At 38.3% G+C, this 18,921-nt stretch overlaps 1 protein-coding gene across 1 annotated transcript in view; it reads right to left on the bottom strand.

Annotated features, from left to right (window-relative positions):
* LOC108823150 (alkaline/neutral invertase CINV1) overlaps window positions 1-15,143 on the bottom strand; it is a 53,753-nt gene extending 38,610 nt beyond the window's left edge. The window contains exon 1 of the mRNA XM_056992408.1: window positions 15,018-15,143. Within this exon, the coding sequence (XP_056848388.1) occupies window positions 15,018-15,050 (33 nt within the window). The 5' untranslated portion in view covers window positions 15,051-15,143. The remainder of the gene's footprint in view (window positions 1-15,017) is intronic.
* Between the last annotated feature and the right edge of the window lie 3,778 nt (window positions 15,144-18,921).

Here is an 18,921-nt window from a genome sequence, read left to right as displayed (position 1 = left end):
TAAGAAATGCACTACTGATCTTCAATGCAATGTTATCTTTAGTCCTAATGATGTGAAGTTTCAGGATATTAAAAGCAGTAAGTTGATTGGACAAAGAGCAATTAAGGGAGATATTTACATGCTTGAAGATCTTGCTCCTATTTCTAATTCTTGTTTCTCGTTTAGCTCTGTTTCTTATTGTAAGGATGCTTTGTGGCATTCTACGCTAGGACATCCACATGTTAGGGCTTTAAGCATAATGTTACCAGGTGTCATGTTTAAAAATAATGATTGTGAGGCTTGTATTTTGGGTAAACATTGTGAGAGTGTTTCAAAGATTTTCTACTGTTTATGAGAATTTTTTTGGTTTGATTCATTCTGATGTGTAGACTGCTTCATGCTTATCTAGGGATAATTACAAGTATTATATTCATTGATGAAAAATCTACATACACCTGGTTAACACTCATTAAAACAAAGGATAGAGTTCTTGATGCATTTAAAAAAAATCAAAGCTAGGTTACTAACCACTATCATGCCAAGATTAAGATTTTCAGGTCTGATAATGGTGGAGAGTATACGGGTCATGCATTCAAGGATCATCTTGCTAGACATGGGATTCTTCATCAGATGAGCTGTCTTTACACTCCTCAGCAGAATGGAGTGGCTGAAAGGAAGAACAGACACCTCACGGAGGTGGCAAGGTCGATGATGTTCCATACGAGCGTGCCTAAAAGATATTGGAGTGATGTTGTGATGTCTGCTTGTTACCTGATCAACAGGATACCAACCAAGATACTGGCTGATCAGTCTCCATTTGAGGTTCTAAACAAGAATAAGCCGGTTCTGGGGCATTTGAGGATATTTGGATGTGTTTGCTATGTCCTGGTACCAGGAGAGATGAGAAACAAGCTAGAAGCAAAGAGCACCAAGGCTATGCTCAGTGGGTACTCTACATCTCAAAAAGGATACAAATGCTTTGATCCTGATACTAGAAGAGTCTTGGTGTCTCGGGATGTGAGATTCTTTGAAGATAAGGGGTATTATGATGGAAAGAATTGGGAAGAACTTGAGGATCTATCTCAACCATCTGATAAGGCTGCTAGTTTGATAAACATTCTACAAGGGCTTGGGATTGGAGTTTCCCAAGATCAGAGCATGCATCAAGAGGCTACTCGTGTTGAAGCTGAAGAACCATCCCACTTTGAACATGAGGTGGGAAGTGAATCAGAAGCTGAAGATCTTGAAGATCAAGGCTCGGATGAGGCTGGAAGTCAAGGAGATCAAAGCTTAGATTCTCCTGTCCAAAGGGGAGATGATTCAAGAAGAAGAGATCAGAATGAATGTCAGGAAGCTAGTGAAGAGAGTCAGATACAAGATGAAGCTGTTGAGGAAGCTGTGGTGGTTCCCTTGAGAAGAAGCATACGGGTGAAGAAGGATGCTTCCAACTGGGTAACACGAGAGTGTACTACAATGCCCATGCTGTGGAGCATCCTTCTCAAGCTGTGTGCTCATTTGCTGAGTATCCGGAAGAACACTATGCATTTATGGTCAGACTTGATGAGAGCTATGTGCCTAGAAGTTATGAAGAGGTAATGCTGATTCACTAGTGGAGAGATTCAGTCAATGATGAGGCTGATGCTATGATTAGAAATGATACGTGGTATGAGAGTGAACTTCCAAAGGGAAAGAGAGTTGTGTCATGCAAGTGGATATTCACCATCAAGTATCTTCCAAATGGGAAGATAGATAGGCTTAAGACAAGGCTGGTTGCTAGGGGCTTCACACAAACCTATGGAGAGGACTACATTGATACTTCTGCTCTAGTTGTAAAGCTCCATACTATCCGGATTGTCTTATCAGTTGCAACTAACTTTGGGTGGAATCTATGGCAAATTGATGTGAAGAATGCTTTCCTTCAAGGAGAGCTAGAAGATGAAGTCTATATGCTTCCACCTCCGGGTCTTGAAGGGATGGTGAAACCAGGAAATATTCTTAGGCTGAAGAAATCTATCTATGTATTGAAGCAATCTCAGAGAGCATGGTAGAACAAGCTGAGCACAGCCTTGAATGGGAGAGGGTTTAGGAAGTCCGAGCTTGATCAAACTCTCTTCACTCTCACTACACCATCAGGCATCATTGTTCTTTTTGTGTATGTGGATGATATCATCATCACGGGCAGTGATAAGGAGGGGATTCAAACCGCCAAAGAGTTTCTGAAATCTGTGTTTGACATAAAGGACTTGGGAGAGATGAAGTACTTCCTTGGGATTGAGCTGTGTAGATCCAAGGAGGGGTTGTTTATCTCACGAAGGAAGTATGCATTGGATCTTTTGAAGGATGCTGGTGCATATAGAGGAAGAACAGCCAATATATCCATGGAGGATAGGTACAAGGTTCCACGTGAGAGGGAGATAGAAGACAGCAAACCATTCCATGATCCCAAGCTGTATAGGAAGCTAGTAGGGAAGCTAATCTACCTTACTATCACTCGGCCAGATATATGCTTTGCTGTGAATCAAGTGATCCAGCATATGCAAGTGCCAAAGGAGCATAACTGGCAGATGGTGGAAAGAGTTCTCATGTATCGGAATGGAACTCAAGGTCTTGGTATATGGATGGGCTGTAATGGAAGCACTAAAGTTGTGGGGTATTGTGATGCTGATTGGGCTGGTGATAGAGCAGAAAGAAGATCTACAACCGGCTATTGCACATTCATTGGAGGAAACATGGTTACTTGGAAGAGCAAGAAGCAAAATGTGGTTTCATGCTCTAGTGCTGAAGCTGAGTATAGAGCTATGCTAAAGCTCACCAACGAGTTGGTATGGATCAAAGGGATCTAAAGCACTTGGAGATAGAGCAAGCAACACCAATGACCATGCATTGTGACAATCAAGCGGTCATTCACAGAGCTACCAAATCAGTGTTTCATGAGAGGATGAAACATATAGAAGTAGACTGCCACAAGGTGAGGCAAATGATAATCTTGGGGGTAATCTTGCCATGTTACACAAGGAGTGAAGATCAGTTGGCAGATGTATTCATCAAGGCGGCAAGGCAAAAGACAATGGAGTCCATACACATCAGGTTAGGACTCATTGATCTTTCACCCATTAAATATTCCCCTGATCATGAGGTATTTACTCTTTTTTCCTCATCAAGGTTTTGGCCCAAATGGGTTTTCTTTGATGAGGCTTTTAATGAGGAAGATCTCATGGTCCTTCCAAGCTTGACTTATTTCACATGGTCAAGCTTGAGGGGAGTGTTAAAATGGGTGTACAAGTTAAGAGGAATTAAAGTGAATAAGTAAAGAGTAAGCTTAGGAGGTCTTAGATGAAGAGAAGAGCTAATGAGAAGCTGGTGCAGAAATAGGGCAAGTGGTACTGACTGTACGGACAGTACGGACGGCTGTACGGACAGTACGGACGGCTGTACGGACCACTCGACCATCTTCACTTTGGATCGACCATTGGGCACATTTCAGTGATGTGCAAGTTAAGGTGAAATGTACGGATTTACCTTAGTCTGTACACTATTGTTACTGTGGTAACTCACCCGTGGGAAGGAAGTAAAAGAGAATGGTCGAAGTTACTAAAGGGAAGAGAGGGTTTAGTCCGCTTTTGCTTATGACTGGTGAGAGGATAAGATGGCATGTGTGTTTACAGCTGGATCAAGCTGGAGTGAAGAAAGACATCTGGTCAAGATGCCAAAGCGTGTAGCCACTCAAGTCCAAGCATTTCAAACCAAGCGCTCCACTCCTTTGACTTCATATGCTTTGTATAGTGTCTTTGATTTATGAAAGCCCTTATCTCCTCTTATATAAATTGTAACCTCACCTCTTAATGATAATTAACGAGATTGAATAATTCTCTCTCTAGTCTCTCTCTTGTTCACCATGAAACTCAAAGTCTCTTAAACATCTCCTAAACATGATTCTAGTATAATCTTTTTACAAATCTCCTCATAATCCCCTTTAATCTCTCAATACCTTCTCTAATCTCTAAAATCTCACGCTGGAGATTCTAACTCCATGTTGGCTGTCCCGGAACTGGGTGCCACCATCGGGTTCTTCTCCAAAGTTAAGTTTATAATGGATTTCTCGACTCGGTGGATAGGAACAGACTGAATTGATCTTAGAGCATCGACACATAATTTCTCTCCTCTAGGGACTTTAGTGAGTTCGAAGAATTCAAAGTGCTTTGCGAGGTCCTGGAAAATTATAATATATGCATAATTTTTCTCCATTGGTCTGGCTCGTGACGAGCTGCGAGTCGCAGTAGGTGCTGAGCCATTTGGCTTTAAGAGTCTTTGCCAAACGGAGGCCCGAGATGAGAGACTCGTACTCGGAATCTTTAATGGAAGTGATGAACCCGAAGCTGAAAGATTGCTGAATAGGTTCTCCTATCAATGACTGCAATTATCCTGAACCCTTATTCGTTGAAGAACCCTCGAAGTGCATAAACCAGTTTTTTGCTCGGCAAGATTAGATCTTGCTCGAATTCGAGGGCTAGCTCGTATGGTAAGACCTAACTCGTCGGTCGGTTAGTTAAAAGGCATTTTACTATTGATCTGGAAAGTGTTCGGTTTATAAATAAGGAAATAAACAGAAAAGGAAGTTGTTGCTCAGAGAGCTGGCCGGCAAAGTAAGTCAGAAAGAATACAATGAGTAAACTCTTGTGATATACCCCATGAATTTAGCCATTTTTCAGCCATGATATATAGTTGCTTTAGAATCTATTTATTATGTATTGGAGTCTTTTAGAGTTTTTACAGGTCCATGTATATTTTGGAGCAATATTGTGATTATAAAGCATTTTGGAGCTAAAGATAGAAGAAACTCGTAATTGTTCAAGGAACCAGCCATAGTCGACAGACAGAGACAATCGTCGATCGTCAAACATCTCTCGTCGTCGATCGACAACAAAGTGCGAAACCCCCAACTTGATTCCTAGCCGACTTAAGCCCAAAGATCCACATATTTACAAGACTACCCGTGTCGTCTTTAACTTAATATTTAAGTGATTTGCGAATGTATTAGGCAACACACACTTCTTTCTTTCATACGCAGCAAATATTTTAGGGTTTTTAATAGTTTGGAGAGAAGATCCAAGACTCCTTCGGAGCTTGTATTAGAACTCCAGTTTTTCTACTTTATTCTTATTTTATGCATTCTATTCAGTTATTTATCATTTTCTAGTTAGCCATGTCTGAGTAGATTCACCTTTTTAGATTTATGGTTATTTAGGGTTATGAAGGATTAACCAAAACTATAGAATTGCTATGGCGATAAATATATCAATCAATAGAATTGTTTTTACTGCTTCTGTTCTAGTGTAGCTAACTAGAACTCTGATATTAGGATTGTAGATAACTACGAAGGTAGGTTCTTCACCTGAATTGATTATTTTGAGCTAGGTTGCTAGATACATGCTATAGCTGGTCTAGGAAATTTAGTTAACTTATCGGATATGACCATTAACCCGATCTAAGGTACCGTCGATTACACTAGAAAGGTAGCAATGATTGACAGTCACTCCGTCTTCATAGACGAGATTGGAATAGTGGACTTAGATAATTATTAGACTCACATGCGACAGTTGGATATCTATACATTAGAGTTCGAGTTCTAGAATATCATACACTCACATTTAGCTTTTTAATCTCTATAATCATGATTGTCTAAACCCTAGATCTAGCATATTAATTCTTATTGTTTACGACCCCAATCAACCAACTGAACAACTATCTTTTTCACCATTTTTACTTTATTTATTGCTTTCTTACTTACTTACCTACTTAATCGTGAATGCTTGAGTTTATTGTGTGTCCACGTTTCTTGTGGATTTGATATTCAAATACTACAATTGAATCTCTTATTTGAAAGAGTAAGTCATTCTAACTGCCAAGTGTGTGTGAAATGTTTGGATCCCCTCTTATCGGTTCACTCTCTCCCTTTTATAGATGAATCCTCCTTCAGTTCGCCCTAGGTTGTCGATACTTCCCAATGGGCATAGTCCTACTTCTCGGGTCGAGAGAGGTGGGCTTTTGAACCGAGTTGGTATGGATCAAAGGGATCTAAAGCACTTGGAGATAGAGCAAGCAACACCAATGACCATGCATTGTGACAATCAAGCGGCCATTCACAGAGCTACCAAATCAGTGTTTCATGAGAGGATGAAACATATAGAAGTAGACTGCCACAAGGTGAGGGAAATGATAATCTTGGGGGTAATCTTGCCATGTTACACAAGGAGTGAAGATCAGTTGGCAGATGTATTCACCAAGGCGGCAAGGCAAAAGACAATGGAGTCCATACACATCAGGTTAGGACTCATTGATCATTCACACATTAAATATTCCCCTGATCATGAGGTATTTACTCTTTTTTCCTCATCAAAGTTTTGTCCCAAATGGGTTTTCTTTGATGAGGCTTTTAATGAGGAAAATCTCATGGTCTTTCCAAGCTTGACTTATTTCACATGGTCAAGCTTGAGGGGAGTGTTAAAATGGGTGTACAAGTTAAGAGGAGTTGAGGTGAATAAGTAAAGAGTAAGCTTAGGAGGTCTTAGATGAAGAGAAGAGCTAATGAGAAGCTGGTGCAGAAATAGGGCAAGTGGTACTGACTGTACAGACAGTACGGACGGCTGTACGGACCACTCGACCATCTTCACTTTGGATCGACCATTGGGCACATTTCAGTGATGTGCAAGTTAAGGTGAAGTGTACGGATTTACCTTAGTCTGTACACTATTGTTACTGTGGTAACTCACCCGTGGAAATGAAGTAAAAGAGAATGGTCAAAGTTACTAAAGGGAAGAGAGGGTTTGGTCCGCTTTAGCTTATGACTGTTGAGAGGATAAGATGGCATGTGTGTTTACAGCTGGATCAAGCTGGAGTGAAGAAAGGCATCTGGTCAAGATGCCAAAGCGTGTAGCCACTCAAGTCCAAGCATTTCAAACCAAGCGCTCCACTCCTTTGACTTCATATGCTTTGTATAGTGTCTTTGATTTATGAAAGCCCTTGTCTCCTCTTATATAAATTGTAACCTCACCTCTTAATGATAATTAACGAGATTGAATAATTCTCTCTCTAGTCTCTCTCTTGTTCACCATGAAACTCAAAGTCTCTTAAACATCTCCTAAACATGATTCTAGTATAATCTTTTTACAAATCTCCTCATAATCTCATTTAATCTCTCAATACCTTCTCTAATCTCTAAAATCTCACGCTGGAGATTCTAACTCCATGTTGGCTGTCCCGGAACTGGGTGCCACCATCGGGTTCTTCTCCAAAGTTAAGTTTATAATGGATTTCTCGACTCGGTGGATAGGAACAGTCTGAATTGATCTTAGAGCATCGGCACATAATTTCTCTCCTCTAGGGACTTCAATGAGTTCGAAGAATTCAAAGTGCTTTGCGAGGTCCTGGAAAATTATAATATATGCATAATTTTTCTCCATTGGTCTGGCTCGTGACGAGATGCGAGTCGCAGTAGGTGCTGAACCATTTGGCTTTAAGAGTCTTTGCCAAACGGAGGCCCGAGATGAGAGACTCGTACTCGGATTCTTTAATGGAAGCGATGAACCCGAAGCTGAAAGATTGTTGAACAGGTTTTCCTATCTGTTAAACTATATAATCTAATCTCTCCTTAATACATTTACATAACTCTTCATGAAGAGGTGTGTCTCTTCTTAGTATTGATTCGATCTCTATATAAAGATAAATCATTTGTTGTAAACATTATCACAGAATCTCAATAAAGACAAAGTATTTCCAGACAAGTATACAATTTTCATAACTTGTTGAATAAGTCTAAAGCGTCTATCTTATTTCTTATTCCGAACTCGTGTGTAACACACTGTGATCTTTGTGTAACACAAGCGGTTGGTAAAAGATTAACATGGTATCAGAGCTTTACGTTTGAGAGGACGAAGAAGAAAGCACTATTGAGAGAAACACTTTGCGTGGAGAATAGAGGATTTTTGCATACGATTTATCAAGAAGGATGACGATGCAAAATCACAATCAAGTTATACCCATATTCGATGGGAGAAGTATAACTTCTGGAGCATTAAGATGACAACCATTCTCAAGACCAGAAAGTTATGGTCTGTGGTTGAAGAAGGCGTGGCAGTGCCACCAGCACAAGTGAATGATACCCCTGAGACAACGAAGGAGAGATCGCTTAGAGAAGAAGCGATGACGAATGATACGATGGCTTTGCAAATTTTGCAAACTGCCGTATCAGATGAGATCTTCTCACGGATTGCAGCAGCATCAACATCCAAAGAGGCGTGGGATGCATTGAAGGCAGAGTATGAAGGCTCTCCTCAGGTTCGTTTGATTCGGCTTCAAACGTTGCGAAGGGAGTATGAGAATCTGAAGATGAATGAGGATGAAGACGTCAAGACCTTCACAGATAAGTTGGTTGCTTTGTCAAATCAATTAACTTATCATGGAGAGCAGAAGACCGATGTTCAACTCATACAAAAGATACTCATCTCTCTCCCAGCCAAGTTCGATAGCATAGTCAGTGTATTGGAGAAAACAAGCGATTTGACTTCAACAAGGATGGCAGAGTTGATCGGGATCTTGAAGGCTCATGAAGCAAGGCTGGCTGTAAGAGAAGAAAGCACAAGTGAAGAAGCATTCGATGCTCGTGCTAAACAGAAAAATTCTGGTGTCACACACGACAACTCAAAGCGCCGTGGAGGCAAGAAGTGGTGCGGTTTCTGCAAGAAGAACAACCACAATGAGAGTGAGTGTCTGAAGAAACAGAAGAAGGATGATTCAGAGAAGGATCACAAGAGTAACAAGAAGTGTTACAACTGTGGTAAGTTAGGCCACTTTGCGAATCAGTGCTACTCAAAGAAAAAGGAGAAAGCACATCTAAGTCTTGAAGAAGAAGACTTGAATGAAGACCACACGTTGTTCAGTGCGAGTGAAGCAGCAACAACAGTGATGGAAGATGTCTGGATAGTTGACAGTGGAGCAACTAATCATATGACAAAGGAGGAGAATTATTTCTCAAAACTTGATAGGAGTATCAAGGTTCCAATACAAATTGGAAATGGAAGTATGGTCATGACAGCCGGTAAAGGAGATATCACTGTCATAACCAAAGGTGGCAAGAGGACCATCAGAAATGTGTTCTTGGTTCCTGGTATGGCGAAAAATTTGTTGAGTGTTCCACAAATTGTTTCAAGCGGATACCGAGTGAACTTCCAAGAGAAGAGATACATCATAGATGATGCAAAAGGCAGGAGGATAATGGATATCCCAATGACTCACAAAAGCTACAAGATCAGGATGAGATCGGCTCAAGAAGAAGGAGCCATGAGCGCAAGTGAGCAAGCCAAGATGGAGACATGGCACAAGAGACTTGGTCATGTAGGCGACAAAAGGTTGCAACAAATGCAAGACAAAGACTTGGTAAAGGGGTTACCAAAGTTTAAAGTCAAGAAGGAAGCATGTGAAGCGTGTAGGCTTGGAAAGCAATCACGCAAGAGCTTCCCAAAGGAATCTCAAACTAAGACAAGAGAAAAGCTTGAGATTGTGCATACTGATGTATGTGGGCCGATGCAGCACCAATCTATTGATGGAAGCATGTACTTTTTGCTATTCTTAGATGATTATACTCACATGTGTTGGGTATACTTCATGAAGCAAAAGTCAGAAGCCTTCTCACTGTTCAAGAAGTTCAAGGCAATGGTAGAGAAGCAATCGGATTGTTCCATCAAGACGTTGAGATCAGATGGAGGTGGTGAGTTCACTTCACAAGAATTCAACCGGTTCTATGAAGAAGAAGGAATCAACAAGCAAGTTACCTTGCCTTATTCACCACAAAAAATGGTGCAGCAGAGAGGATGAATAGGACCTTGGTAGAGATGGCTAGATCGATGTTGGCAGAGCAAGATTTACCTCTCAAGTTATGGGCAGAGGCGGTATACACTGCTTCATACCTTCAAAACCGTCTACCATCAAAGGCAATAGAAGATGATGTCACTCCTATAGAGAAGTGGTGTGGACACAAGCCAGATGTGTCACACATGAGGATGTTTGGTAGCTTATGCTACATACATATTCCGGATCAAAAGAGGAGGAAGCTAGACGTCAAGGCAAAGCGTGGAGTCTTTGTTGGATATAGCAATCAATCCAAAGGCTATAGAGTTTTCATTCTGGAGAATGAGAAGATTGAAGTATCAAGAGATGTAGAGTTTGAAGAAAACAAGAAGTGGGATTGGAAAAGGCAAGAAGAAGAAGTCAGGAAGACACTGGAATTGTCTATGGAAGACACTCAAACGCCTACTCAACAAACCGAAGGTACTTCTAGCCATGTTTTCATTCAAAATGATGATCATGATACTAGTGATGAAGATGGAGAAACGTCTGAGCCACCAAAGAAGTTCAAGTCCATGATTGAAATCATGGAAAAGGCACCGAGAGTGGACCTCTATGAGGCGGCTCAAGCAATAGAAGCTTGTCTTCATGCACAGGAAGAACCATACACTTATGATGAAGCGTGTGGTAAGAAGGAATGGAGAAAGGCAATGGATGAGGAAATCGCCATGATAGAGAAGAACAAGACATGGGAACTAGTAGACAAGCCAGAGAAGAAGAATGTGATAAGTGTGAAGTGGATCTACAAGATCAAGACCGATGCAAATGGCAATCACATCAAGCACAAGGCGCGGCTAGTTGCTAGAGGATTCTCTCAAGAATATGGTGTTGACTACCTTGAGACGTTTGCCCCTGTCTCAAGACATGATATAATAAGAGCCATACTCGCATATGCAGCTCAGATGAAGTGGCGTTTGTATCAAATGGATGTGAAGTCAGCTTTTCTCAATGGGGAGTTAAGAGAAGAAGTGTATGTCACACAACCGCCTGGGTATGTGACGCATGGGAAGGAACACAAGGTGTTAAGGCTACACAAGGCTTTATATGGTTTAAAGCAAGCTCCAAGGGCATGGTATGGAAGGATAGATTCATACTTTCTCCACAACGGTTTCAAGAGGAGTATGAATGATGCAGCCTTATACATCATGAAGCAAGGAGGAGATGTGTTGATCGTGAGTTTGTATGTGGATGATATAATCATCACAGGAAACAATACTCAGATCATCAACACATTCAAGGAGAACATGAAGAAGGAGTTCGAGATGGTGGATCTTGGATTGTTGAACTACTTCCTTGGAATGGAAGTTACTCAAGACGATGGAGGCATATTTCTTTCACAAGAAAAATATGCAAACAAACTTGTAGACAAGTTTGGGATGCGAGACAGCAAGAGTGTAAGCAATCCACTTACACCACAAGGGAAAGGAGGAAAAGTTGAAGATGACAAGGAGTATGGAGATCCGACTAAGTATAGAAGCATTGTTGGAGGGCTTTTGTACTTGTGTGCATCAAGACCGGACGTGATGTATGCAAGCGCCTATCTCTCAAGGTACATGTCATCACCTCGCATGAAGCACTACCAAGAAGCCAAAAGGGTGTTAAGGTATGTCAAAGGAACTTCAGACTTTGGAGTGTACTTTACAAGTGTGGAAGAACCAAGACTTGTAGGCTACTCGGACAGCGACTTGGGTGGTTCTAAGGAAGACAAGAAAAGCACTTCAGGTTATGTGTTTACTCTTGGTTCAGCCATGTTCTGTTGGCAGTCAAGCAAGCAACAAACAGTGGCACAATCAACGGCTGAGGCGGAGTACATAGCCGTGTGTGCAGCAGCAAATCAAGCCGTGTGGTTACAAAGGCCATTTGAAGACTTTGGTCAGAAGTTTGAAGGAGGCATTCCGATCTTATGTGACAACAAATCAGCAATAGCAATTGGGAAGAATCCAGTGCAACACAGAAGGACAAAGCACATAGAGATCAAGTATCATTTCGTGAGGGAAGTTTAGCAGAAAGGAATTATTGAACTCGAGTATTGCAAAGGGGATGATCAACTCGCAGACATTCTCACAAAGGCATTGGGCGGTTCAAGGTTTGAAGATCTCAGGAAGCAGCTTGGAGTCAAGTCGAGATATGATTAAGGAGGAGTGTTAAACTATATAATCTAATCTATCCTTAATACATTTACATAAGTTAGTTATTAGTCGGTTATTACAAGAGTTGTAACTCTTCATGAAGAGGTGTGTCTCTTCTTAGTATTGATTCGATCTCTATATAAAGATCAATCATTTGTTGTAAACATTATCACATAATCTCAATAAAGACAAAGTATTTCCAGACAAGTATACAATTTTCGTAACTTGTTGAATAAGTCTAAAGCGTCTATCTTATTTCTTATTCCGAACTCGTGTGTAACACACTGTGATCTTTGTGTAACACAAGCGGTTGGTAAAAGATTAACACTATCAATGACTGCAATTATCCTGAACCCTTATTCGTTGAAGAACCCTCGAAGTGCATAAACCAGTTTTTGCTCGGCAAGATTAGATCTTGCTCGAATTTGAGGGCTAGCTCATATGGTAAGACCTAGCTCATATGGTAAGACCTAACTCGTCGGTCGGTTAGTTAAAAGGCATTTTACTATTGATCTGGAAAGTGTTCGGTTTATAAATAAGGAAATAAACAGAAAAGGAAGTTGTTGCTCGGAGAGCTGGCCGGCAAAGTAAGTCAGCAAGAATACAATGAGTAAACTCTTGTGATATACCCCATGAATTTAGCCATTTTTCAGCCATGACATATAGTTGCTTTAGAATCTATTTATTATGTATTGGAGTCTTTTAGAGTTTTTACAGGTTCAGGTATATTTTGGAGCAATATTGTGATAATAGAGCATTTTGGAGCTAAAGATAGAAGAAACTCGTAATTGTTCAAGGAACCAGCCATAGTCGACATCCAGAGACAATCGTCGATCATCAAACATCTCTCGTCGTCGATCGACAACAAAGTGCGAAACCCCCAACTTGATTCCTAGCCGACTTAAGCCTAAAGATCCACATATTTACAAGACTACCCTTGTCGTCTTTAACTTAATATTTAAGTGATTTGCGAATGTATTAGGCAACACACACTTCTTTCTTTCATACGCAGCAAATATTTTAGGGTTTTTAATAGTTTGGAGAGAAGATCCAAGACTCCTTCGGAGCTTGTATTAGAACTCCAGTTTTTCTACTTTATTCTTATTTTATGCATTCTATTCAGTTATTTATCATTTTCTAGTTAGTCATGTCTGAGTAGATTCACCTTGTTAGATTTATGGTTATTTAGGGTTATGAAAGATTAACCAAAACTATAGTATTGCTATGGCGATAAATATATCAATCAATAGAATTATTTTTACTGCTTCTGTTCTAGTGTAGCTAACTAGAACTCTGATATTAGGATTGTAGACAACTACGAAGGTAGGTTCTTCACCTGAATTGATTCTTTTGAGCTAGGTTGCTAGATACATGCTATAGCTGGTCTAGGAAATTTAGTTAACTTATCGGATATGACCATTAACCCGATCTAAGGTACCGTCGATTGACACTAGAAAGGTAGCAATGATTGACAGTCACTCCGTCTTCATAGAGGAGATTGGAATAGTGGACTTAGATAATTATTAGACTCACATGCGACAGTTGGATATCTATACATTAGAGTTCGAGTTCTAGAATATCATACACGCAAATTTAACTTTTTAATCTCTATAATCATGATTGTCTAAACCCTAGATCTAGCATATTTATTCTTATTGTTTACGACCCCAATCAACTAACTGAACAACTATCTTGTTCACCATTTTTTACTTTATTTATTGCTTTCTTACTTACTTACCTACTTAATCGTGAATGGTTGAGTTTATTGTGTGTCCACGTTTCTTGTGGATTTGATATTCAAATAGTACAATTGAACCTCTTATTTGAAAGAGTAAGTCATTCTAACTGCCAAGTGTGTGTGAAATGTTTGGATCCCCTTCTTATCGGTTCACTCTCTCCCTTTTATAGATGAATTCTCCTTCAGTTCGCCATAGGTTGTCGATACTTCCCAATGGGCCTAGTCCTACTTCTCGGGTCGAGAGAGGTGGGCTTTTGAACCGAGCTAACGTACTTACCTCACAAAGTCGAATAAAGCAGTCTTCAGAAAAGCCTATATCATTTGATCCAGAGACGTTTGGCTAAGCTTGTTTTTTTTTTTGAAAAGATCGCTTGGCTAAACTGATGTCATGGATTGGCTTTTGGGCCGGATTCTCGAATCTCATGGAAGGATGCAATTTATCTCCTATTCTATGTGTTTGGATTTATAGAAATACTGTTTTTAGCAGCACTTTATTTAGTTTCCGTTATGTTCTAATAACTTTTTCAATTGGGTTCAAATATACATTCATACCCGTTAGAATACTTCTATATACAGTAGTTCATATTATGATTTTCTGAATCGGGATCGGTTTAAATTTCGGGTCAAGATATTATGATCAATCCTAATTGTAACGTCGATAAAAAACGGCAAATGAGCTTTCCCCATTTTTCTCTTCTAAACTTGCAAAGCAAGAAATAAGCAATCAATAAAGTTCTTGTCCCCTTCTCCGGCAGAAGTTTTCAATGACATTATTAGACAACAACAACCAAAAAAGTGAACAAAAATAATATCGTACCAAATACAGAATAGAATGACGACCGAGATAGGTTTTTCATAGTTGCGGCCAAGACGCAGATCGCTTAATAACTGGTTTCATGAGTTTGTCTTCTTCGAGAGATATCATACCGATGTGTGAGGGGTCTTCTAGCAGCATTTTAGCCACTAAGTAACCAGCTATTGACCAGGTCTGGTACTTCCTAGCCTGCTTCCCTACGTACCTCCCGAGCTTGCCGTCGTAATACTCTGGCCAACAGTCTCTGTGAAGACGCGATTCTATGAGGTCAACCGCACGTCTTGCGATCTGCGGTCTTCCTGTTTTGATGCACGTTGCCGTTAGCTGCCACAGCAAAACTGCACATTGCGACAGAAACAAAAAAAAAAGGAAATCGGAATTAAAGAAAAAAAGGAACAACAAGCAGATTAAAAGAAAAACAAAGTGAGTTTGTTTGTGAGGGAGAAAGGAACCGAACCTCCGGCGGGCGATGATAAACTGAAAAAATCATCGGAGGGGCGAGTAAGTTTGATAATTCTCCGACGAAGCCTCACCGTGAAAAAGGAGAAGAGGGGGAGATTTATAGGAGACTTAGAAAGAGTGAAGAAGGGAAAAAAAGAGGATGTTGAGTGCAGAAGCTGCTTATATATTGAACGGAACGTAACGTCACTTTAGACGGAGTTTTTCAACGGGTCTGGAAAAAGGGGAATTTAGTTTACTGGTTATTACCGGTTACACCTGCTTTGTCTGATTTGGCCTTTCTACTTTTCTCTTGGGAAACTTGGTTTATCGGTTTCCCGTGTCACTTTTTCTGACCGATACACCAAACAAAGTTTGGTGGACAGTACATTTACTAGGCATTAACATATTAATTAGGTTAGGGAAATTGACAACCTCTAAAATTTAGATATAATTTTATATCTCCAACTTGTATAGGTTATTGGATTGGAGGTGTCACAACTCACAAGTTCCAATGTCAAAACCTTTTTTTGTACTATCCAATGACTAAACTTAATACTCTAAGGTAAAAGATATCTTATAGAGCTCGACAAAAAAGATATCTTATAGTTGATAAAAGAAATCAAATAATCGTCAAAAACTGATGTAATATGCTCCCTCTGTTTTATATTAAACTAGATTAGGACCCGCCTTAAAGGGTGGAAATTGATTTGTCAAATTTCAATTAATAATATATGGTATATATAATATGTGTATATAATATTATATATATTTTGTGTAACATTTATATAATATATACATATTAGACATATATATATAATATTTTATTAAATATATATAGAATTTAATACTGTTATAATTTGTGTTGTACTTGTTATTAGTTTGTATTTAATATTCTTTCATTTTTAGTATAATAATTTGTCTTATCATATCTTTTATCTTTTAACTTATACACATAGTTATGCCTTTTTTCAAAAAAAAAACTTACACACATAGTCTCGTAAAATGTAATATATAAAAAACATATTTAAAAAATCTACTGACCATATGCCACCATTATTTGGTTGTTTGAACAAAAAATCATGTTCTTGCATAACTGTGTATATTGTGATATGATGTAGGTGAAGAGTAAATATATGGAAGTACAGTTAGTGATACGAACATGAGCCTATATTGGTCTATGCCACAATTATTTGGTTTTTGGAAGATCAATGAGTATAAGCATACACGGTCTTTGTATGCTTACATTGTAAATGAGTCGGATATTTTTTCTCTTATGTCTGGAATGATATGGAACTCGTTGATTTAAGAGTAGTTCAGTTTTATATGATCTAATTATACTAAGAGATTAACCAAAAATATTATAAAAGTGATACTGGTTAGGTTTAACTAATCTATGTTGGTTAAGATTTGGTTTAATTTAAGTTGGTAGGTTGCATTGTATAGGAGGCATGATATATTCTAGGAACAACTATGAAAGAGTCCAAAATTTAAATGAAAACTTCAAATAGTAGATAATCCCTAAATTAATAGATTAGATGTCATTTTAAAAAAATTTCGTTGTAAAATAAATGTCGTTTTAACATTTCAATGCAAAATTTATTAACTTTATTTTTCAGTTTATTTTTTTATTGGTTGAAATATGAGTAGATTTATAGATAATAATGTTTTATAACAAAATATGTAAAATCAAACGATTTCTTAATCTGTGTGTTCGAGTATAAAAAGAAACTTCATGCGAAATGGAGTGGGTATTTTTATAATCAACAAAAACTATTATTTTAAAAAAAATCAATAGCAAATCAAACAGTTTAATAAGATTTGATAATTTAATGTCACTATTCAAAACTTCAAATATGAAATTTTATATTTTTATCTGCATTTTATCCTTACATTGTTTGTAAATATAAGTTTTATACATAAAATAAAAAACATTAAAATAATATTTTAAATATTTTAAAACTATATTACGATAATAAAAATATTACAAAAGAAACTTAACAAATACATTAATTGATCATATATGAAAATATTATAAAACATTTATATGGAATAATATGGTACTAGGATAAGACATGCGGGTTGTGCAGGATAAATTTGTATAATTAAATTAAAACTATATAATATATACAAACTATATATGTATATGTCTGTGTGTATTCGAATTTTTTTATATGTATACAATTATGTTTTATTTATATAATCATCTATACGCTGGACTGAGAATTTGTAATTGTAATTGTGGACCAAAACTTTGGGCCGAGAATTTATAATTGTAATTATGGACCAAAACCTATTTTGAATTTATGATGAACATGATCGATTTGGGCTTAAAACTTTTATCATCATGTTTATACCAATAAAAACCCGTGTTTTGCCCATGGTGAAACATTGTGAGCAATATACTATATTTGTCCATAATATATATGTTTTAGAAGATTTTTGTTGTTACAAAATAAAAGTTGTTTTAATATTTTGTTATTATCTTTAATTTTATTAAAAATGTGTAATCCAATTGATTTTTCAGTCATTTCTCTAATTGGTTGAATGATTTTTAAATTCTATTTTTAAAGTTTTTAGTAAAGAAAAATAAATTTATGAATCTTTTTAGATTAAGACAAAACATCATGTATTATGAAATAGACGGAGTATATTGTTAATTATATAAAACATACGTTATATTTGATCGGTCAATACTAAATTGAAAGTGTTGCAATAGTTGTTTAAAGAGCATAAAATGTGATTAGTGATAAGCCAGACCAATTTTTTTTTTTTTAGAAGTATTGAACCAAACTTTTAAAAGACGATTTTCTTACCATGACATTCCGTTCATTTTCCATCACTCAAACATTAAGGCAATGAAAAGGAAATTAGGTTTTCCCTGACTCAAAACGATCGATTCGATTATCATAACTCCATTTACCAGATTCTTTGAACCCAACACTTCTTTACTCATTTCGACCTATGGATTATAAATTTATCTCTAATGCTGTCTCTACCAAAATAAATCTGTTTGCGAAACCGAAGATCCATTGATCTTTCTCCATATTTGAGATAATTTATGCGAGGGAGAAACAAAGTCTCTGGGATCTACTTTGTATTATTTGTTTCATGCATAGGACGTATACAGTAGCTTTATATAGAGTATTTGTACCCAAAAAAATATTAGTAGTATATAAAGGGACCCTATAATAAATGTTGAAATTGTATAAGCCATAAAAGAAATTTGTCTGTGACTTAATGTGATTATCTTTTGGTAAATTATACATATTAGATCCAAAAAAAAAGTTCAGACTCTCTCTGACACAGCTCCCAATGAAAAGTGCTTGGAAAGTCCCTGACTCCTCTTCCGGCCTGGATCCGGCGGCGTTTGCTTCTGGTGAACCCCCACCCATCCTTCCCCCTGACCCTCCTGACCCATCCTCCCCTCTCTCCCCTGGTAACTTCCCTTCCCTAACTGAAGCCTCCACCTCAACTATTCTCTCTGGTTCTCGCAAAGGAACCAGGAAGAATTCAAACCTCTTCCTGACTACTGCTTCTACTGCAGAGAAGAAGCAACAAACTACTCAAAGCTCAGACGCTATTTCAATGGAAATAGAGCAAAAAAACAACCCTTTACCTGCGTCAGTTACTGTACAAGAAACTAGATCTGAAAATGCTACAGTGCAAGTGGTAGTTTCAGTGGAAAATCCAAACCTTATCCCCCCTATCCCCTCCCTTGCAGTCAACCAACCCTCCCAGACATTTAATGCCAGTTCAGTAGCTCAAACTCACCCCCAAATAACCCTTCCCTCAAACACTTCTCCTAAAACAACTAACCCTGAACTAGGAAAAACCACTTCCAAACCTCGTACCTTAGTAGAGAACCTCCGTGCGGCTGCTGACATGTCTCTACGTCGTCTTGCTCCTGCAACCATAGCTCC

The sequence above is a fragment of the Raphanus sativus genome, chromosome 8 (assembly GCF_000801105.2).
Source record: "Raphanus sativus cultivar WK10039 chromosome 8, ASM80110v3, whole genome shotgun sequence".
In the NCBI taxonomy this organism is placed as follows: domain Eukaryota; kingdom Viridiplantae; phylum Streptophyta; class Magnoliopsida; order Brassicales; family Brassicaceae; genus Raphanus; species Raphanus sativus.
The sequence above is the reverse complement of the archived record's forward strand: the minus strand, read 5'-3'. Positions and strand labels throughout refer to the sequence as shown.